At 45.7% G+C, this 21,760-nt stretch overlaps 2 protein-coding genes across 6 annotated transcripts; one reads left to right on the top strand and one right to left on the bottom strand.

Moving 5' to 3' along the window:
• Positions 1–5,140: 5,140 nt before the first annotated feature.
• On the bottom strand, positions 5,141–11,377 carry EXOSC1 (exosome component 1). Of its 2 annotated transcripts, XM_003409207.3 has the most exons (8): positions 11,258–11,377; positions 11,040–11,155; positions 8,645–8,719; positions 7,402–7,490; positions 6,640–6,673; positions 6,124–6,174; positions 5,923–6,007; positions 5,141–5,587 (listed from the first exon to the last, which is right to left on the bottom strand). In XM_003409207.3, the coding sequence occupies exons 1-8, from the start codon at positions 11,286–11,288 to the stop codon at positions 5,481–5,483; spliced, it is 588 nt and encodes a 195-aa protein (XP_003409255.1). In that variant the 5' UTR covers positions 11,289–11,377; the 3' UTR covers positions 5,141–5,480. The 2 variants fall into 2 exon arrangements, with proteins under 2 accessions (XP_003409255.1, XP_064125571.1); XM_064269501.1 differs by lacking the exons at positions 11,040–11,155; positions 11,258–11,377 and having other exon boundaries at positions 6,636–6,673.
• A 38-nt stretch (positions 11,378–11,415) lies between these two features.
• On the top strand, positions 11,416–21,539 carry ZDHHC16 (zinc finger DHHC-type palmitoyltransferase 16). Of its 4 annotated transcripts, none has more exons than XM_064269496.1 (11): positions 11,416–11,673; positions 15,589–15,836; positions 16,003–16,197; positions 16,348–16,436; positions 16,829–16,857; positions 17,508–17,641; positions 17,779–17,826; positions 18,674–18,759; positions 19,636–19,759; positions 19,950–19,994; positions 20,960–21,539. In XM_064269496.1, the coding sequence occupies exons 2-11, from the start codon at positions 15,594–15,596 to the stop codon at positions 20,990–20,992; spliced, it is 1,026 nt and encodes a 341-aa protein (XP_064125566.1). In that variant the 5' UTR covers positions 11,416–11,673; positions 15,589–15,593; the 3' UTR covers positions 20,993–21,539. The 4 variants fall into 4 exon arrangements, with proteins under 4 accessions (XP_064125566.1, XP_003409251.1, XP_010587388.1 ...); XM_003409203.4 differs by having other exon boundaries at positions 11,418–11,673; positions 19,950–20,020; XM_010589086.3 differs by having other exon boundaries at positions 11,418–11,947; positions 19,950–20,020.
• The last annotated feature ends 221 nt before the right edge of the window (positions 21,540–21,760 follow it).

Here is a 21,760-nt window from a genome sequence, read left to right as displayed (position 1 = left end):
CCATCATGACCTCTTTAAAAAAAAAAAAACTTTAGGGTAATATAAAGGCTTTTTTCCGGATCTTTTTTTTTTTAACCAGTCCTTTTCTGTCAGTCATTTTTAAACTTGATTTACAACTTTTTGGCCCAGAAAATTTTAACCTTGCTAGTAAACTAATATCCTTAAAAAATTCTAATCTCAAAATAACTTGCAGTAGAAAAAAACCAGTTAATTACATTATGTATCTAATAGGGAAGGGGCATTAGTCACATTTGTCTTTTTACCCTGAGGCCTTTGGAAAGATCATCAGAACATCAGAAATCCTGTAAGGCAAGAGAAAGAATATAGATGCCATCTAATAGGAGCAAGTGACATCATCTATTAAGCTCTTATTAAACTCCCCCGTGCCAGTCATTGAGTGAGGGACATTACATACATTAATCTTGACAAACACCTCTGAAGGGGCTGGTACCCCCAGTTTACAGAAGAGGAAACTGGCCAAAAGAGCACTAGAAACTTGCCACCCTTGCCACAGTATACACAAAGTACTGGAGCCCAGATTAAAAAAAAAAAAAACCCACTGCCATCGAGTTGATTCCGACTTATAGTGACCCTATAGGACACAGTAGAACTGCCCCGTTGAGTTTCCAAGGAGCACCTGGCGGATTCGAACTGCCAACCTCCACTACTCCACCTTGTGACCAGGTGGAGCCCAGATAAAGGACATTAATTCAACCAAATCAAGGTCCTTATTCTAAAACCTAAAATACTTTCCAAGTTAGTTTTTCATTTGATCTACACAGTAATCCCAGGAAGACCAGTAATTTAAGTCTTTAAGAGCCTGGTGAGATGTTAGTTTACTTGGCCTGTACTGAATCCTAGACCAGAAGTTGCTCATTTTGGTTGACCTAGTGTTCTTCACCCAAATCAGATGGGATCAGTTTGCTCAGAGGCCACCCAACTGTAGCTGTGGGCAGGAGTAAGGGAGACTGTCAGTAGCAATATTTTAGTCCACCTTCCCTGTCAGAAAGGAGTGGTGTAAGAGCAAGGTCTATTAAAGGAACCGTGTACTTTTTCCTATCTTCCCATGGTGTTTGCAACCTCTGCTGCAAGGCTCTTGGCTCTTTTCAGTGCTCAATCTGCAAAAATGGCTCAGGATTTGCTTTTCATTGCCCTCTACTGCCACCAAGTGGGGTCAGGGCTAAGATCAGCCTTTCCAAGACTAGGAATGTTATTAGTAGAAAATAGGATGGGACTAAGATGTACTGAGTGCCAGCTTTTTGCTGGCTACTCAATGTATGCTTTCGGACATCACTTGGAGGTAGGTGTTTTTATGCCGATTTTTACAGATGAGGAAATAGGCTTGGGGACGAGGTTAAATGACTTGTCTAGGGTTTCACAAGGATTAAGTGGTAGACTGTTTCAACCTTAGGTCCTACCGACTGCAAGTCCACATCTACCGCAAGATGGCATTTTCCATGATTTCAGGTCTACTGAGATGAAGGGCCAGTGGCCAGCCCAGTGACAGCTGGATAGAGCTATTCAATCTGGTCAACTGGCTCCAAGGAATGGGCAAGGGACCACGACAACCAGGCTGCAATCCACTGCTTGGGAATGAGAGATTAAGGAGACATATCCCTCCTTGCCCCCAAGGTAGTGGGTGCAGTCAGAAGAAAGCTCTACCAGTTCAAATGACAAATTCCCCAAATGCAGAGAGGTCCAGGTCAGCAAGTGCCATTCTGTGGCCAAACAGAAGGTACGACTCAAAAGTTGAAGTTGGCTCTCTGGAGGAAAACTTCTGCCAAATAACCCACAGTGTCATTTGCTGGGAGCTAGCTTTCTGATAAAGTGCTTTTCCGTAGGCTAGCAAAACCAGCCAACTGAAAATGTAATCAATTTCAATTGTAACGAGGTTAGACAGTATCGGTGAAATGATGAAAGGAGATAACTGTCATGAATAGTGTAAGTAGAGACAGGGAGTCCAGAACAAAGAGCTGTTAGAGAAAGCTTATCCATTTATTCAGCTCCATGAGGCAGGCAGACTCTGGAGCTAGTAAAAATTCTAGTCCCTAGAAACATACATTGTACCGTGAGGCAGGTGGAAGCTTTACCACAGGTCCCATGGCAGAACCCTTAATCCATCCAACTCTCTTATGGTTTGTCCTCTTACGTCCTTACCTTTTTCAAAAGCCTACCTGAGCAAAACTGCTCCTCAGAGTTCTGTAATAGTATGAAGGTAATGTCTTAATGAAAAAAAATATTCCTCACTGGGAATCAATTTAAATGTATGTTCTGGCTTAGCAGCCAGTCTTTTGTGAATTAAGGAAGAATGAACTGATTCTCCAAAATCTGATTACCTCTAAGCATACATTTTCACTGAAGTGTGGCAAACCGAGATGACAAAGTTTGGGAGGTCTGGGCAAGAAGCACTCAAAGAACAATGTTATAAGGGGCAGGGAAGTGGCACCAACAACTCTTGCTCAAGTTTTGCCCCTAAATCCTACCCACCACTGTGCTGGGACTCTCACCAGTGCCTCACTTACGTAGTAGGCTGCCCTTTTGGCCCCAGGCTTCAGTCTCCAGGATCAGTCCTACCTTGGGGAATTTGGTAAAATCAAGTTCCTGAGTGAACGAATAGAGGACTAGATTCTAGAAACAACTGTTCCTGTTTCCTAGTTCTCATGAGGCCAGGCTGTCCTCATTTCCTATCCTTACACCCCATCTGATCCTATTACGCTATATCCTTACATCACTTGAGCATACATCAGTCTCCATTTCCTGCAACTTAGAGTCTGGACTAGAATTCCTGCCGTCAGGGCAGGAAATTAACACAAAGCCAGCAACACCTACCATTACCACTAGGCCAGAAGTTACTATACCTCCAAGACAGTGCTTCTTAACCAGGTGGCACATCAGAATCACCTGTGGAGCCTGACTCAGTTGTGGAGCTTAAAAAAAGAGACACCTGCTCTGGGTTCACCCCATGAGATTCTGGGGAAGGGCTAGGGCATCTGCATTTTTTTTTTTAAAGCTTTATAGGCAATTCTGAAGTGCTCCAAGCCCGGTGAGAACCCGCATTCCAAGGCATAGAAAGAAAATCCTCCTCTTTACTCTCTAGACCCACTTTCAGATTAGAGATCTCTCTCCATCACTCAGTGCTCCCTAACACTGTTTGAGCGCTACTGTTTGGTCAGCCATGAACATGCTCAGCCCAATTTTTATCAGGGATTCAAAGATAGATAAGCCAGAATCCTGTCCTCGGAGAGCTCAGGCTAGGACAGGCAGGCACATAACTAACTTATAATACGATATCAAATGGGTGAGGGTGAGAAATCTAACCGGGCCCACAGCACATCAGGGAAGGCTATTATCCGGTTGCTTCAAATGCTTTTTGGAAACAAGGTGATAAATAAAAAGTAAAATTGGCATCACAACCTCCATTTCTCCATCCTGACCAAAATGATAATATGAAATTACCAGATGCCCTATTGAAATCAATTACAGTAAAACCTACGAAAGCCAGAACCTTTGTAAGTTGATAATCTGTCAGAGAAGGAAAACTCGAATATTTTCCACTAATAGAGAGCAATGGAAAAGTGGTAGGACTGCACCCTGTATAAGGCAGAAAAGACTTCTGAGACCCAGAAAAACAAGACAGTACTGTGGAGTTCCAGCTCTCACAGGTTTCACTGTCTATACTGTAACTACAAACTCTATCAGCTTGAGAATTAAGCCTAGCTGGAGACCTGTTCCTAGTGAAAACCAACCTCATTCCATTTTTGGTTATCTTTAGTACTGGTAGACTAGGGAAGGGACACAAAGGTAATCATCCTGATTCCAATAAAGCATTAGATAACAACCCAGATTAAACTACACTACTTTTTTATTACTTTCTGAAATGACAATATTTATGTATGTTTACTTATCATATGTCTTTCTCTACTAAAATGTCAGCTCCACGAGGACTGGATCCTATCTTGTTCACTGCTGTACCTAACTCTAGTTCCTGGAATAGTAGCAAGGAGAGTAGTGACCCGATATATGTTTATTGAATGAATGAAAGTCATCCAAAAAGCACTCTTGATTAATGAACCAGTGTCAATTTGGAGAGGCTCTGCATGCCCAAGGCTGCGTTCAATAACTGGCATAAAGGAGACACCATGGCACAGGGGAGAGCCTGGGCTTTACAGTAAGATAGCCCTGGTTCTGAATACTGCTCTGAGACTTGATAGATACGTGACTTGGGGCAAGTTAATTAATCTTTCTAAGTTTTGTTTCCTTCTCTGTAAAACGTGGAAATGATTGCTACTTTTCAGGTTTTCTGTGAGGTTCAGAGACGATGTAAATGGTTAAGAGTGTTGCTGAGATAATCAATTGGCAGCACCTTTCTCGAAGGCAATAAGGAAGGACGTAATAAAAAATTAAAATGTGTATACCCTTTGACCCAGCATTCTACTTCTAAGAATTGATTTTACAAAAGAATTACAGGCATGAACAAAATGGATGGTATAGTGCTTTTCTCTGCAGCTTTGTCTGTAACAGAAAAAAACTGTGAAGTCTTTAAATGCCTGTCAATACAGGACTGATTCAAAAAACTACATGAAAGTGTCTAGCATAAGGCCTGGCATTGAGTAGACACTTGGTAAAAGACAACCAGATATATAATAATAACAATAATATTAGCATACATTAGCCAGGTACTTCTTCCTCCCAGTAATCCTATGAGGTAGGTCATACGATTCTAGATGAGGAAACAGACTTAAGAGAGGAAAATAACTTGCTCAAGTATCAATGTCAACATCTTGGTTGTAATATTATATGAAAATTTTGCAAAACGTCACCATTGGGAAAAACTGGGCAAAGTGTGTAAGAATTCTCTCTGTATCATTTCTTGCAACTGCACGTGGATCTACAATTATCAATAAAAATTTCAATTGAAATAAAATATTAAGTGAAGCAATGTGTATAAAGTGCTTGACCCAATGTCTACCACATAGTAAGAACTCAACAAGCTCAGGCTCAAAACTGAACCCAGAAAATATCAAGAAGTTTGGAGATCAGGCTTTGTCCAGGGAAAGCGAGCACTTGATGTATCAGTTAATGAATGACCGCTGGCAAACTCTTGCTCTAAATGTCATGCCATTTAGATTCCTTTCCCGGCTCAAGACAAGAAACTATAAAACCCTTTTAATAAAAATGTTTTGTCACAGCAAAAAATACATATTTATAAGGACAATCAAGAGGAAGAGGCTATTTCTAACATCACACAGTTTGTTTTCTGGTACTTCCAAAAGAGAAGTTTCATCACTCAAGAGAATGGAACCCACTAAAAGGTTCATAAGAAAAATATTCCACTTACAGAGTAAGTTTCTGGCAGATTTTTCTAGAAGTTTCTGGCTGACTCCAGGTATGTGAATAAAGACAACAGCATTTTGATGCTACTTTCATACACGTACTCTTGGAATTAGATTACCCCCCTCCATGGGGTAAGATGTGGCTTCTTAGGTCTGTAAGAATTCAGGCTGTACTCGTGCCACTTTCCGGAATTCTTTAGTGTGGGTTTTAGGGCACTGCATTTCACACCAGCTGATGGGAACCATCTGGACACCTGGAAGGGAAAAGCTGTTGTTGGAGCTAGGACCCCAAATATTTGTCTGAAGACTTCTCTTTTCAGCCAGGTATGACACTTGGCAGAAATGTCCCCAAGCTACCTAGTAAACTTCACCTCGCACAGAATAAAACCTCGCTTATTCCACTGAATTATGGAGTGAACCCTGTTTCCTTTTAGATTTACGTAAGGAGAATCATTCCAATCTCAGTAGTATCTACCCCCATACTGTTTTCTAGATAATTAAAAACAAGGGAAATGAGGGGAGAAAAAGGATTAGTCCCAAACCCAAGCATGGCTCCCAGGCAAGTTATATGAAGCATGAAGGAACTCACCTGACTCACTGTGGGCCACCACCACACCGAGCTCGTTTTCGGCGGTGGTCAGCAGGTAGTTGGACTGTGCGTCACCCAGAGAGATCTAGTGATGGAACAGTGGTGAAGGAAAATGAAGGCATAGGTCTCCCTACCATATAGCTACCTGAGTTGTTTCTCTACTTTGACAAAGGACTCGAAGTCTGCTAGGATAAAGGATACCACTTTGGCCAAGACAATGTCACCTGGGCGGAAACTCTTATAAATTTCAACCTGTGAGGAAAGAAGAGAAACGTCAAATGAAAGCTCTTGTTCGGCATACATGAAACTACTAATCCCTCTGGGTGGAGCCAGTCTATTCTAATTCCAAAGGATGGAGGCCAGGCAATTATGTAATTACGTAAATGGAATATTTTGAATTCAATAACTTGATCAAGACTTTGAGACAAAAGGCACTACAGCTGGCTCTGAAAGGGCCTGGTGTAAATCTGAGGGAACAGCTATGAATACATACCTGGCTTCAAAGACAAAGAACAAAGCGGTCTCTATCTGGTCAACAGAGTGAATAAAATTTGTAGAGAAAGGAAAGGGACAGTGAATTCCATGTTTTACCGCAAGAGAACACATTAAACATCCTTCTACTCCACATTCCCGTGGATCTTTGAAGTTCAGTAGGATAATATCTTAAACAACTGAGATTCCTAAACCCATGGGAAAAAGAAAAATGAACCAACCAACCTTGTCTTTTTCAGTAGCTCGGACATCTTCTTTGCTATATTAAAAAAAAAAAAAAATTAACAGAAAGATTAATTATCTTTAAGAAGAGCTGCAAGGGTAGATCGCACGTGTTGTAACTGGGATTTAGCCGCTACCCAGAGCTGCGGAGTAGAAAAGCGTGTCTGCTCCTTCCTGGGAGAGGAAAACATTTTCCCATTCTAAGGCCACAAAGAGCAGCAAGATCCGTACTTCCAACTAGAGAAAAATGATCAGATTTGGCAGGAATAATAAGAAGCCCTGCCACTTCAGGAGAACCTGAACAGAAGCACTACAGAACCACATAGAATCCCAAGGCTGGAGAGGGCCTCAAAAATTCAATTATCTGGTTCGCAAGAATTGTTTGTTTTGTCTTAAAGAACCCCCAAGGGGGACAAAAAACTGCCATTTCACCCACTAACCTTTTCAACATTACAACCCTTGGGTTTAATCTAAATCAAATTCAAGAAAAAGAGGTACTCCCTAAAATGCCTTCTGTTTGGTATGAATCCCTCCAACAGGTGATCTTCAGCTCTGCTCAATTCTTTTTGCTTTGTTTTTAAACCCTCTGTCATTAATATTTTCCTTTTATCTTAGCTCATACGTTATAACATTTTCTTTGGCACTACTGGCAGAGAATCAAAGCACAAAGAGGAATTCTAATTGTTCCTAAAACTCCTGTCTCCCATTCTATCCTAATGTCATTCCAGATGCTGAGGCAAATGCAAAGACAAGAATACTTCCTACCGGATAGTTCCTCGAAAAGAGTTCTTAAGTGGTGTAGATCCCACATAAAGGATGTGTACTTTGGCAAAGCGCGAGTTGATGCTAGAGACCTGCGGAATAGAGAAAGGATATCTGCATCAGAGAATCAACAGTTGTCAGCTCAAGGAGGCAGCAATAAACTAGGACTTACAAAGGGTTTAGCCCAAGCAACCCCTACTAAGTATATAACTTAAGGCAAGTTAACTCATATTTATCTCCGCACAAGTGCTATCTGTAAAGTGGAATGAGAACCATTCTGGTCATCTGGTAGTGTTACTGTGGGAATCAAATGAGATGATGAGGTATAACACAAATGGACATAGGGCAGTACAGCAAATCTAGGCCTTTAACAAATCTTACTAAGAGGCCTATACATTGGAGCAGGTATTACACTGCTGTGTTATACCTGAATCACTGTCTCTCCAGTTACTTTCAGAATAAATAGATTTTCTGGTGGAGCAATTTTTAAAGAGAGAAACTAAGAGCTACAAGCAAGTTTATCCTAGCAGAGGACAGGGATGGGCAAGGAGTACTGGTGTGTCACAGCATCCATTTGTACTCCCCCTAAAGTGTCCTAGAAGACTTCACATCTACCAGGAATGCTAGAGAACAGACTAGGTTTCTGCCTCTCTTCAGAAAAAGGTCTCAGCTTCAGATGTTAAAAAATAGACCTCCCTCTGGTGGCCCTGTTTCTCAAACACAGGTAGAAACTATATACCCAGGGAATCAGCTCAGAGAAAGAGCTACACATGCTTAAGTGGACTACGCTGATCATTATCCTAGAAATCTCCAGAACAGCACAGTTCGATAAAACTTCCAGAAATCCTGTACTGGCTAATATGGCAGCCACTTACCATACATGGCTACTGAGCACTTGATATGTGGCTAGTGTCACTAAGGAACTAAATTTAATTTTCATTTATTTAAGTGTATTTAAATAGCCATATGTGGCTAGTGCAAACTCTGGTGGCATAGTGGTTAAGTGCTATGGCTGCTAACCAAGAAGGTCAGCAGTTCAAATCTACCAAGTGCTCCTTGGAAGCTCTATGGGGCAGTTCTACTCAGTCCTATAGGGTCGCCATGAGCTGGAATTGCCTCGATGGCAATGGGTTTGGCTTTTTGGGTATGTGGCTAATGGCTACTGTACTGGACAGCAAAGCTCTAGAATGATTGCGATTTCAGCATTGGACAAGTGTCCTAAGCAGGGAGGTTAGGACCAACTTACCTTACAGGTTACAACAGCCCCCACATCTGGCAGTAACTGAGATTCTGTCTCTCTCCTCACAGATACCACAGGAAGCTACAGAGAGAATAAAAAATGGGAATCCTGGCTAAGCTCTAAGTAAAGTTATTTGTGGCTTGGGAATACTAAAGGAATCCCTCGGTCCCAGTTAAGGTCACCAGGGCAGGTCTACCATGGATTGATTTATAACCCAGTATAGGAAATGGGAGGACCAAGATGGGAGGACCAAGGGGTCATGGGAAGAATGCTGCCAGAAAACATCCTGTAACAATTTCGAATTAGTTCTAATAAGTTTTTTTGGTGATTCTCTTAGATCGTCTAGGTAAACAACCATATTGCCTATGATCACTGATGATTTGGCTCCTCCAAAATTTTATTACTTCTTTCTGTTTACTTTTTTGCACAGGCTAGAATTTCCAAATCAATGTTATTTAATAGTGGCCATACTTGCTCTCTTTTAAGGGAATAATTCCAGAGTTTTCTCTTTGAGCATGGTATTGGCACTTGCACCCTCATCTTTTAACAATCTCCCCCTTGCTCACTATGCTTCAGCTTTCCTGGCCTTCTTTCACTTTCTTCAACTCACTAAATTTCCTTTCACTCAGAAGCTCTGTTCTTTCTGTCAGTACTATCCTCTCCCATCTACCCAACTCCCACTTACCCTTTAGGTTCAGCTTAAATGTTACTTCTGTTGACTAAGCTGGGTTTGTCTGCTATAGGTCCTCATGGTACTCTGTAATATTCTTTGAAAGCACTCACACGCTTGTAGCCATATACTCATTTGGGCATTTGTTTACAATTCATGTTTCTGCCCCTTTGATGGCAGAGATTACCTGTATTTGGTTTATTACTAGACCCTCAGAGGTTAGCACTGGGCCTGGCATGTGAAAATGCTCAACAGACCTCTGTGAACAAACTAAGGAATGTTAAGGATATTTTCACAACTGGTTGAATAAAAAGCTCCTCATTTCACAGATGAGGAAGAATCTAATGCCAGAGAGTTTAAATCTTTTAACCGAGGCAGAATCAAGGTCTACTGAGTCAGTACCTACATGTTATAATTCTGAATCCTTTTTCTACTATGCTACTTGTCTTAAGCTGCTCCTTCAAAGATTGCTCAGCTGATCCTGAGCTAATCCTGGATCAGCCTCTGGAACTAGGGAGGATGTTGTTGTTAGGTGCCATCAGGTTGGTTCCAATTCACAGCAACCCTATGTACAACAGAAGGAAACACTGCCCAGTCCTGCACCATCAAATTTCATTCAAGGTCCTCCTCTTTTTCACTGACCCTCTATTTTACCAAGCATGATATCCTTCTTCAGGGACTGATCCTGCCTGATAACATGGCCAAAGCACGTGAGACAAAGTATCGCCATCCTTGCTTCCAAGGAGCATTCTGGTTGTACTTCGTCCAAGACAGACTTGTTCATTTTTCTTGCAGTCCACGGTATATTCAATATTCTTCATCAACACCATAATTTGAAGGCGTCAATTCTTCTTTGGTCTTCCTTATTCACTGTGCAGCTTTCACATGCATTTGAGGCGAATGAAAACACCACGCCTTGGGTCAGTGTGGATAGTACTACTTATTCATTCAACAAACATTTATTGAACATCTACCTTGTGCTAGGTGCTGAGGGAATGATGGTGAGGCCTGCTTTCCTGGAACTTAAGAGTCTAGTAGGCAATATATAGATGACTGTTTAATTATAAGCTGAAATGAGTGCTTGGAAGGAAAGGAATACAGTTGAGAGTGTTTAACAAAACAAATAAACGACAAACGAGAAGACACAAAACGCTCTTCCCCAACTAGTGGGTTCAGGAGGGCTTCTTTGAGATTATACTTGAGAGACTACTAGGATAGGTATGTAGAGTAGGAGAAGAAAAACTAGGCTGAGGAGAATAGGTAGGAAGGAGGATAGGTGTTAACTAGGCTAAGAGCGAGTGGAGCATGTTCCAGACTGATGGCACATGTATAAAGGCTCTGTGGCAGGAGAGAGCTTAATGCTTTAGCGACGCTGGAAGAAGCCAATATGACAAGATCGCAAAGAACGAGGGTGGAGAGAGTGAAGAAGGTTGAAGCCAGGTGACACTCAGCATTCAGCTCACGCCTGGGCTGGGTTACTGTCAGCTCACCTCTCCTCCCCCCAACCTCCCACCCCGAGTGTTAGCAGCACAACAAAGCCAGATCACCACAGCTGGTCGAGGGTGGCCAGGCGCACAGCAACGAAGATTACAGCTGGAAAAAATTCAGAGGCCAAGTTTTTCTATTGGTGAGGCACTGAAAACGCGTTCTCAGCGCCCCGGCCTAAGAACCGCGAAATCAAAGGAAGCCTAAGAGAAAGAGACCGAGGGGACGGAAAGCCGTCGCCTTTACCGCGCCGTTCTCGCTGCTCTTCGTCAGGCAGCCGGCAAGCGACGAGAAGATGTAGCCATGCCGGGTGTAGGTGCCGCTGCCCGGGCTGCCCTCCTCCAAGTTACACAGACGTTCGCCTGCAGAAGAAGCGCCGCGTCAGCCACAGACCCCCAGGAGCTGTTGGCCGTCCAGCCTCCGGCCTCTGTCCCAATCCAAAACTCGGCAGACAGCTCACTTACCCGGGACGCAGTACCTCACGGGGGGCGCCATGACAGCCACTGTCCCAGAGCCCGGATGAAAACGAGGCCGACTTCTTATTGGCCAAATCCAGGCACAGCTCGTCAGTAACAAACGCGCCAATTGGTGTGTGTTATCACGTGATCTACGGGAGCCCCACCCCCTCCTCGAGGGACAAACTTCATATCCCAGGTTGTCCCGAGACAGGTCCCGGGGCGGAGCTCCAGGGCTCCTGCTGTTGCGCTTGCGCCTGTTTGTGGTCGAGGATGGGCTGGCTGTGGGTCCGGGTCCCCCCGCTGGTGTTGCGGCCGGCGGGCCACGCTGGGTCGGATTGAGTCTGGGCGCCGAGCTGGAGGGGCTGGCAGTGAAGGGCGGCGGAGGCTGCGGGGCTGGATTTAGCTAATCGGAGAGGCGGCAGGTAAGAGCAAAGCCGCGGCTCTTGCTCGCCATCCTGGTCCCTTTTTCTGAGGTGGGGCCCTTTCCTGGAGCCCTGTGGAGTCCCCGGGTTCCTGCTCTCTTTGCTCCGCCCTGCAGGGCCGTGCCCTTCGCTGGCTCGGCCAAGCGCACCCTCCGGGCAGCGGTAACGAGCGGAGCAGGAAGGCCAAGCAACCCAACTCGCTCATTTCATGGATTTGGAAATTCAGATCCAGAGACAGGATTTTACTTGTTCAAAGTCTCGAAGATAGTTCAAGGTAGAGTCCACACAGGAGTTTTTTTTTTTAACTTTCAGCCCATCGCACTTTGACCACGCCGTCCTCCTTGAGAAATAAAACCTCTTCCCGATTTCTCTAACTGCAGCTTCGGATTCTGCAGTCGGATTCTCTCAAGCGGAGCTCTGGTCGTGTGGGCCCATCCTTAGCTTCTGATATTGCCACTCTTTTTTCTTCCCAGCACGTTAGTCCGGAAGCGAAGTCATGCAAATGAATAAAATGCTGCCCTTTACTGATGCCCGCCCGAGATCTGCTGCTTGAGATTGCAGATATCCTGAGAGCAGCATCTTTGTTCAGATGAGATTTGCCACGACTTTTAATCTGTTTCCTCTGCCTGCTGGTGGCTTTGGAATCTATCCCTCTCTGTCTACTCCCCACCCCCATTTCCAGCTTCCCTATGAGGCAGATGGTGATTTAGTGCCTTGGGAAGAAGGGATTCTCCCTTTAGTGCTGTGGCCTACAATCCCTAGTTGGCTGGCAGATGTCACTATGGCCTGTGGCTACCACTGAGGGGTCAGAGTGCTCAGGGCTTGTTCTTGGAGTGACAGTGAAACTGTTTTGCTCTACTTCCTCCCCTGTTCACTCTGAAATCCTCCCCCCCATTTTTTTGAGGTCTGCCCCCCCACCTTAATTTCCTGAGATGAAAACTCCATATGCTTTATTGTAGCCGATGGACTATATACACATCTCTTTCCTGGCATCCCCTCCCCAGTAGCTAAAGTTGGGGAGCTCTGGCTTCCTACTTTGTACACTCAAATCTGTTCTGTACTCTGCATATACAAACTGTTTATGTGTTTGGGTTGGCTTCAGGTTGGACTTATTTTCTAAATGTCTTCTAGCTCTTAAGTGGTATGATTCTAATAGCAGTTGCAGTTTCTCTTTGATCAAGAAGAATGGTAGCGGCAATTGTTATCATTAGGAGTATCCTTGCTGGTATTTGTAGGACAGATAAACATCTGACCAGCCTTTCCACTTTTGCATCACTCATCCAAGTGTTCCAGGTCATTTATTCATTCAAGTATTTATCAAGCACTTCTATGAGGCAGGTATCGTTGTGCTAAGCACTTTATAAACATTTCATTTATACCTTACTGGAAGCCCTGGTGGCGTAGTGGTTAAGTGCCACGGCTGTTAACCAAGAGGTCGGCTCTTAACCAAGAGGTCGGCTCTTAACCAAGAGGTCGGCTCTTAACCAAGAGGTCGGCAGTTTGAATCTGCCAGGCGCTCCTCGGAAACTACCGCACAGTTCTTCTCTGTCCTATAGGGTCGCTATGAGTCGGAATTGACTTGACAGCAGTGGGTTTTTATACCTTATTAACTATATACATAGAATCACAAAGGGTTAGAGCTGGAAAGGACCTTAGCATTTAATCCTACCCTCTCATTGTATGGGAACACAAGGAGACTGAGTCCCAGCAGGATTAAATGATTTGCCCAAGATCACAGAACTTACTCAAGAACTAAATCTAGTTTTTGAGGCAGGGCTTTCCTGTGGGGCTTAGAAATTCAGGAGGTGGGTGAGAACGATGGGAAAAGCGGTGAATCTGAGAAGGAAGATATTTTTTATTGACTAGAAGAGTTGGCTCTACGGTGGCATATAATTTACATTTTTCACAAGTAAGGAATGCAACTGATTTGCCAGCTATACATAGGCAACTCTCCATTAACCATAATGAGGGAATGAACGGTGGTGTGGACAATCCAAAAGCCACCTGGATTTGTTGTGGGGTGATGCTTTGTCCCACTTTGATCTGATGCGGCTGTCCACTATTTTGAAAATTCATGCTTCAAGACAAATCATGATCCCAAACAATAGGAGTCCAACTCAGAGAAAGTGGGAAGTTTGTATTTTTCCTTTTTCTCTTTTCTACCCCCGCCACATGCCTTCTCTTAGTTTCCTAGGAGGTGATAGGAATGGCTCGTTCCTTTACCCTGGTGCAGAGTATGGGTCCCTGTGGATTTGTGTTTCTTCCCTGTCTTTGTAAGCCATGTCTGCTGGGTTTCTGTTTGCCTTAGGCAGTTATAAGGCTTGTGGAAGGAGGTAATTAAGTGCTTTCTTTGAAAGACCTTTTGTGGGGATGAGCCAGGGTGCAAGGAGAGACATTGCTCCAGTTACCGAATTGAAACCTCCCTAGAGTGGAGCAGCCTCCTCCAGTTTCTGCTGGGTTTTGAGCTGCCTGTTAAATAAGTCAGTGGAGTTGCTGAAGACAAAGCAGCCCTCTGTGGCCATCCTGGGGGAAAATGAAATACTTTCTTTTCTGCTAAAGGACTTTAATCTGCAGAATTGATGAGAGGATCATCACAGGAATCTGTTAGAGCATCTCTGTCTTCTGTTCTGGGCACTGCCTGGGCAGCCGACCTCCTTCCATTGTTGTTGGATGAGGTAGACACAGCATAGAGGAGATGGAGGCATTTGCAGGGGTGCTGTGGAAAGGGCTAAAGAGCTGGCTGGAAGGCTTGGGTCCAAGGGAAGCAGGGGGCCCCTCCCACTGCTGGTATTTACTGTCTGTGGTGGTATTCTGCTCTGGATACCTGAGGTTGTCTTGGCTTCTGTGTATCCTTGGGCTGGGGCTGGGGCTGGGGCTGGAATTGGAGATAAGGAATTTTGTGTTATGCAAGGAGCAGCTGAGCTGTCCCGATGAGGAGACGGGAATCTCATGCTGCCAGCTTGGGTCTGCTGGCCTGTAAAGTCAGCCCTGAGTGCACGGGCAGGACTCAGATAGCATCAAGGAAGATCTAGGTGCAAGGTCCGTGTGCCATGCACTCACTCCCCCACTTAGAGGAGCCAGCTGTTCTTGGGAAGAACAGTTGTGAGGAGGAGGACTGATGAGACAGGGCATGCAGGAGACCCATACTCCATCCAGTCATCTGTCTACATAGGTAACTCCAAGGAATCTTCTTGAGCTTAGAGCTGCCAGCCTCTCCTTCACCCCTTTACCGTGGCCCTTGTCTTAAGTTATGTAGTGCTGCTACAACAGAAATACCACAAGTGGGGGGTTTTAACAAACTCATTCATTTTCTCACAGTTGAGGAGGCTGGAAGTTCAAATTTAGGACACTGGCTCTAGGGAAAGGCTTTCTCTCTTGGCTCTGGGGGAAGGTCCTTGTTCCTTGGTGATCTTCGTGTGGTGTGTGGCATCTGTCTCATATCTCCTTGTGCTTCTCTATGCCTAATCTGGTTTTACAGATTTTAGGATTTAAGACACACTCTACACTTAACACTGTCTCATTATCATAACAGAGAACACCCATTCTCAAATGGGATTATAACCACAGGTTGGGTTTCACAACACGTTTATGGGGGACACTGTTCAGTCCATAATGGCCCTGTACTCTAGATGTTCATCACCTCAGATTTGCTGTGCACCCACTTGGTATGATGTATATAGGATTTCTGTAGGCTAAGAACCTGCAGTCCTCCCATGTAACTTGGTTGAGACATTGGCACTGCATATTCCCATAAGAAATGAAGTGATCTCCATACTTCACACAGCTTGTGACTGGCCTAGCTGGGTCCCAGTCTTAGGTCTTTGTCCTCTAAGCTGGTGCTTTGGGTCTCCCTGCTGGTGGGAATAGGGAGGGACAGGAACCACGCTGGATCCTCACAGTGGTATGCTCTCCTAGGAGCCATGCGGGGCCAGCGGAGCCTGCTGCTGGGTCCAGCCCGCCTCTGCCTGCGCCTGCTTCTGCTCCTGGGCTATAGGCGCCGCTGCCCACCTCTGCTCCGGGGCCTGGTACAGCGCTGGCGCTATGGAAAGGTCTGCCTGCGCTCTCTGCTCTACAACTCCTTTGGGGGCAGTGACACGGCTGTTGACGCTGCCTTTGAGCCTATCTACTGGCTGGTGGACAACGTGATCCGCTGGTTCGGGGTGGTGAGTGACCCCCAGAGACCAGGGAGAGGGATGTTTTGGGGTAGGAGAGGGACACGTTTTAGAGGCTAGCCCTTATCCTTAGGGAAATTCCTGAATCTGCTTGGGTGTTGGCAAGGATCTCTTGCTGGGTCTACCTCACACTTTCAGACCTTACTGGTGTTGGCAGGTGTTCGTGGTGCTGGTGATTGTGCTGACTGGCTCCATCGTGGCCATCGCCTACCTATGTGTCCTGCCCCTCATCCTCCAAACCTACTCAGTGCCACGACTCTGCTGGCATTTCTTCTATAGTCACTGGAATCTGATCCTCATCGTCTTCCATTACTACCAGGCCATCACCACTCCGCCTGGATACCCACCCCAGGTGGGTTCCCATAGTGGCATGGGAGGGGAGGGGGAGTCACAGGCTGTGGAAGCCAGTTCCAGGGGTGGGGAAGGAGGGTGCCTTAGCATCTTCTGAGGTGCAAGATTGGTGCTGCTATAGCTGCCATGATGCTTTTCTCCCTTTGCACAGGGCAGGAATGACATCGCAACTGTCTCTATCTGTAAGAAGTGCATTTATCCCAAGCCGGCCCGAACACACCACTGCAGCATCTGCAATAGGTGGGTCTTGGCTTTGCCCTCTGTGAACCCCAGCTGTGGCCCTTCTGCTGTAGCCCCACGGCAAAACCTAGACCTGGAATTTAATAAGATTTCAATGTTATGATGTACCTGCCATGCACCAGACACTGTGCTATCTGTGACACCTAGTCCTGAGAATGATCCTACGAGTTAGGTATTATTGTCACTCACAGACACCGAGGTTCAGAGAGAAGTTACCTCGCCCAGTGTGATACAACCAGTAAACAGCAGAGCTGGGTTTGAAGTAAGGCCTGGCTGTCTTCACAGTCTGCCCTTTCCACCTCGGCAGGATACTGGTCCTTGTAGGAAAGGACTGGCACTGACATCTCAAGAACCTTGGCCACTGTAACAGAGCCTGTGTCCCTCCCTCACAGGTGTGTGCTGAAGATGGATCACCACTGCCGTATCCTTTTGCTATCTCTTCTGCCTGAGGCCTTTTTCTTGGCTCCAGAGCACTGCACAGGGTTAATGGCCACAAACCCAAGGCTTCTAGCATCACCTTGGAGAGAGCGCTGGGCTCAGAAGTTTGAAGAGATGTGGGGGTTCACCATCTCCTGAGGGGAGCAAAAGGCAGACAGGCTCTGTGGGATGCATCTCCTTGGAGCAAGGATTTGTTCTAGCAGCTCTTTCTCCTGTAAACTATCATGCTGACAGCTGCTGGATGGGTACAGGAGAAGCTCCATGTAATAGGAAGAGATGTCTGGGCTTCTTTGGCTGTCCCTTGGGTGTGCCAGATAGATCCACTGGTCCCCTTCTGCTGTCCCATACAGATATCTGGTTGACCCTAGCTAGGCTGAAGTTCTGGCGCAGATTCCTTGAAGGATTTTAGTTTTCCTGCTTTCTTAGTGGGGCTTGTGAAGGCTCTGAAAAGCTTAGAACACTTCCATCTCAACCCCTGGAAACATCTTCCTGTTTTCCTGCCTTTGGAAAATTAATTCCTGGTGCCTGGAATCCTTGGGCTTGGGTGATGCCATCATGAATCAAGGATGAACCAGAGAGGGACAGCCACCCCTTGAAGTTGTTTGATCTTATCCTTAATCCTTTTCTTACCAGCCTGGCTAAACAACTGTGTGGGCCACTACAACCATCGGTACTTCTTCTCATTCTGCTTTTTCATGACTTTGGGCTGTGTCTACTGCAGCTACGGAAGCTGGGACCTTTTCCGGGAGGCTTATGCTGCCATTGAGGTGAGCCTGTGGTTAGGAGCAGGGCAGCTCAGTAGAACAGAGCTTTGGGGTGTGGAATCTGTCCCTAAAGATGGGGCTGGTAACACCCCATTCTAGAGGCCTGAGAGTATAACCAGCACTGTTTTCAATCCCCTTAGAAAATGAAACAGCTCGACAAGAACAAACTACAGGCGGTTGCCAACCAGGTGGGCCGTCCCCACCCCACTGCCTCCTGCTGCTCAGGCCTGGGGGTATAGAGTTGCTGAGGCAACTGGGGCTGGGCCTGCTAGTTTAGTTGTGGAAGCTGGTTGAGTAGCTCCTGTAGATTGGATAGGGGGTGTTTTGAGAGGCTGTGTTCAATGGGTATTCTTAAGTGGCTTGGGGACAAGCTAGAATGTCCCTAGTATGTGAGTGTTAGGTTACCTATCCCATTATCACCTCCTCTTTGGGTTGAGCAAGGACTCTGCCATGGCGATGGCCTGAGCAGCAAGAAGTCTGTAAGTCTGTGTAATGGGGCTCCAGGGGTCAGAGAGTTCACTGGGCTAGGCAGGTCATCCTTTGCTCCAGGTCATCTGCATCCATGTCAGGATTATCCCTTTTCCACATGTCTTTTAGGACTCTATTCTGAGCATTTCTTGGGCTTGTACAGTTGTACCTTGGGTGTCCCTTCAGATGCTCACGTTTCTCTCCCTTCTAGTCAGTCCATACTGGGTGTGGGTCTGGTCTCCTCTCGGGGATAAAGCCACATAGTGAAGGAGTTCCAGCTGGAGAGTAGAATGGCTTCCCCTGGAGCCCCATTTGTTAAGTCAAATCTAAAGGCCCAGGGTCGGCTCCTTCTGTGCTTTGCCATCTTGTCCAGACCTGCTGTGCCCAGTGTTTGTCCACGTGGTGATGTCTCTGGGCTCAGTCCACCCATCTGGCTGCTGCCCTGACTCCTCTGTGGCTTTAATCTTCTTCTTGGCCTGGGTTTGGATCTCACCTATAGGTGCTGGGAACAAATTGCTGGAGACCACCAGAGCAAATGAACCACATTTTGCTATTTTGTTTTTTTAGACTTATCACCAGACACCACCACCCACCTTCTCTTTTCGAGAAAGGATAACTCACAAGAGTCTCGTCTACCTCTGGTTCCTGTGCAGGTATCCAGCTCTCATTTTTTTAACAGCTGAAGGGAGGGGCAGCTTGAGGAAAACCTTGTTAGGTGCCCAATACAGGCAGGAACCCATCCCTGTGTAAACTGCCACCATTCTATTCTAATTTAGGCTGGCAAAGAGTCAGCACCAAGGACACTAGCACTGAGTGCTTGTTATGTGCCAAGGTAAGCTGAGTTTATTTTATTTCATCCTCACAGTAACCCTAAAGGGTAGTTTCTTGCGTTTCTTAGATAAGGAGAACTTAGAGGGGTGAAGTGATTTGTTCAGTGATACATAGCTAAGAACGGTAGAGCTGGAATTTGAATTCCATGCTATCAGATTCCAACCCCCTGTGCTTTTACTACCCTGTACTGTCTCTGTGGTCACTGTGAGTCAGTGGGTTTTTTTTACTGTCTCTCAAGTATGGATGGATGTTTTTAGAATCACAAAACATTTTTCTTAATAATACAGACTTATTTCTCCATTCTCCTTTTGACATAGTTTATTCTTAGCCCATGTTGATGCTTTTTTGTTAATGATTTTTATAGACATAATGCAGTAAGAGTTAACCTACAGTATAGGATACTACAACTAAAATAGTAGGCCTTGCCTCAGGCTAGGACATAAGGAAGACATAGGCAGAGAGGTCCCTGTCCAGTTGATTCCGACTCACGGCAACCCGTGTATGCAGAGTGGAACTGTTCCATTGAGTTTTGAAGGCTGTGACCTTTCAGAAGCAGGTCGCCTGGCTTATCTTCTGAGTACTAATACTTGAGCGCTAAACCATTGAGAGGTCCCTACGTAATCGTTATCATTCGGATCAGTTACAGGCCTCCCTCCAGCCCCTCTAAGCTCCACCAATCTTTGCCTCTTTTTTCTTAGTTCTGTGGCACTTGCCCTGGGTGCCCTAACTGTATGGCATGCTGTGCTCATCAGTCGAGGTGAGACTAGCATTGAACGGCACATCAACAAGAAGGAGAGATGTCGGCTACAGTCCAAGGGCAGAGTGAGTAGGGCTGAGGGCCTGGGGTGGGTGGGTTAACAGAATCTGCTGCCCTGTAAACACGCTAGGGCAGACACCCTAGAACACCAGAACCATGCTTCACTGAGGTTTATCTTAGCTAATTTAGATTTGAAAGTTGAACAGGGATTAAGTAGAAGGGGCTCCTAGAAATATGTGTTCTTCTTGGCTCCAGGTATTTAGGAATCCTTATAACTACGGCTGTTTGGACAACTGGAAGGTATTCCTGGGCGTGGACACGGGAAGGTAAAGTAAAACATCTAGATCAGTGCTGCTCAATAGAACTCTGTGACGAAAAAATGTTGTAGACCTGTGCTGTCTAAACACAGTAGCCACTGGTCGCATGTGGCCACTGAGCAGTTGAAATGTGGCTAGTGTGACTGATAAAGTTAGAGGACGTTATACTTTTTTTTGCCAACCATGCAACCCCCTCGCACATATTTTCCTAGGCATGCTACGCGCATTGTACGTGCAGGTGTGTAATTTGCAAAAAATTTGGTAATTTTCAATCTTATTTTAATTAATTTAAGTAGCCACGTGTGGTTAGTGGCTATCATATTGGACGGTGCAGTTCTAGGCTCCAGGAATAGAGATCATTGCTTATTGGAGCCAAAGGGGGTTCAGTGCAGAACCACATGGTTTAAATAGCTGATGTGGCTTCAAGATGACTAGAACAGAATCTTGAGAAAGCTCTTCTCCAGAAGAGACCTCTAGGTAGGTAGAGTGGCCACCAGTCACCTCCCACTTGTGTGGCAATGTCTGGAGTTCAAGCCAATAATTTGTGGGACTGAAGGAATTTGTGACAGAGATCATAAGATCATAAATGAGGCTAGCTCTCTCAGCACAAGGGTGGTAATTTTCCAAATGGAACTACTGAGACAATAACAATCAGGTGACCCTAAGTACCGTCCTACCACCCCCTCCCATCCTCATAACATTCCTGTCTATCACTGGGCCTGCGGTGACCCATTAGAAGTTTAACTTGAAATTTCTAAAGGCTTTCAAAGCACTAAAGGTGCATTCACTGGACAAAAATTAGGGAGAGGAGATTAGAATTTTTTTTACCTTTGTGACTAGTACAATACCAAGGTAGCTTCAGATATATCCTTGCTGAGGAATGAGGATCTAGAAGGAAGAAGACCTAGAGCTCTTGGAACTCAGAGACGTCTCCATCTTCTCTTGTAGGCACTGGCTTACCCGGGTGCTGTTACCTTCTAGTCACCTGCCCCATGGGAATGGAATAAGCTGGGACCCCCCTCCCTGGGTGGCTGCTCACTCAGCTTCTGTGATGGCAGTGTGAACTGGAGTGTGTCAGCCGTGACTAGCATTCATTCTGCTTCCTACATTGTCTCAAGGACCTCCAAGGGCAGTTTTTCTTGGAATCTTTGAACAAGAGCCAGTGGGCCTTCCTTAGGATCCCATGCAGGGATAACTCAAGGACCAACCTGCTGGCTACTGCAGAAACAGGGCATGATGTGGGGAAATCCTGGGACTGATGTCCCTTTACTCAGGCAAACAGAAGTTCCAGCCCCAGACGGGCTGTTAGGCAGCTAGCCAGCTTGCCCAGTGCTGACCACAACCTCCTCCGGGTTACGGCACTGGGCTTGGCCACCACCTCTCTCACTTGCTGTCTAAGAAAATACCTGAATGGTACAGTGAGATCCTGACTTCTCAACAGGGCAAAGGTATCAGGCTGCTGCTGAGGTTACTGCCACTTCTCATGTGCTGGTGAAGGGTGCAAAAATAAAGGTATTGGATTTTTAAACATCTGTGCTTCTCACTCTTTGCCTTTACTGTAGGGCAGGGAAGGGGGAAAGTTAGGGTCCAGGCATAGTGAGTAGGTGTTCTGGTCATGCTCCCTACGCCCTACATGTAGGGGCTAAATGCGTTGAAGAAGTCTTGGCTAATCCGTATCAATAGTGTTCTTCTATTGCATGCTAGTGACTCCTCTGGTTATGTGCTCCTGAGGCACAGGGTGGGAGACGG

The sequence above is a fragment of the Loxodonta africana genome, chromosome 16 (genome assembly GCF_030014295.1).
Source record: "Loxodonta africana isolate mLoxAfr1 chromosome 16, mLoxAfr1.hap2, whole genome shotgun sequence".
Taxonomy (NCBI): domain Eukaryota; kingdom Metazoa; phylum Chordata; class Mammalia; order Proboscidea; family Elephantidae; genus Loxodonta; species Loxodonta africana.
This window is presented reverse-complemented; position numbering and strand designations above follow the sequence as displayed.